General features: G+C 25.7%; 1 protein-coding gene across 1 annotated transcript in view; it reads right to left on the bottom strand.

Annotated features, from left to right (window-relative positions):
- Positions 1-133, bottom strand: part of Phum_PHUM558900 (uncharacterized protein) — a gene marked incomplete at both ends in the record, with an annotated part of 16,167 nt that extends 16,034 nt beyond the window's left edge. Inside the window, one exon of the mRNA XM_002431866.1 lies at positions 4-133. Within this exon, the coding sequence (XP_002431911.1) occupies positions 4-133 (130 nt within the window). The remainder of the gene's footprint in view (positions 1-3) is intronic.
- Between the last annotated feature and the right edge of the window lie 362 nt (positions 134-495).

Raw genomic sequence — 495 nt, forward strand, 5'->3', positions numbered from 1 at the left:
AACCCGTGAGGCATAACAACGCGACCAATATGGGTATTATGAGAAAATATCCGGGATTTTTACCCACGAACATTCCCAAACGGAAAAAATTACGGGTGAGAAATTTATCGACGAACGTCACTCCGCAACCCATTTTTCCTGTAACAAAATTAAAATATTATTATTATTATTAACATAATTTAGTAAATTAGCGAACTGCGCGAACGTGTATTATTTAAACAAAATAAGAATAGTAATAGTAGATTATTTTCAATAGCCGCTAGAATTATCATTTAAACGCTATTATTATTATTATTGTCTGGACATTATTTTATTTCTCAATAAATTATTAATATAAAAAAAATTATAAACGTTACACGAATTTTCAAAGCGGTTAAATTTAAATAAATTGTTGTTACGTATTAAAAAAAAAAAAAAAAAAAAAAAAAAAACTTTAACGTCAAATAATTATTACGTAATATAAAAAAACTTACGCTGCTGATTTTTTTATACAAT

The sequence above is a fragment of the Pediculus humanus genome, genomic scaffold (genome assembly GCF_000006295.1).
Source record: "Pediculus humanus corporis 1103172108297 genomic scaffold, whole genome shotgun sequence".
Taxonomy (NCBI): domain Eukaryota; kingdom Metazoa; phylum Arthropoda; class Insecta; order Psocodea; family Pediculidae; genus Pediculus; species Pediculus humanus.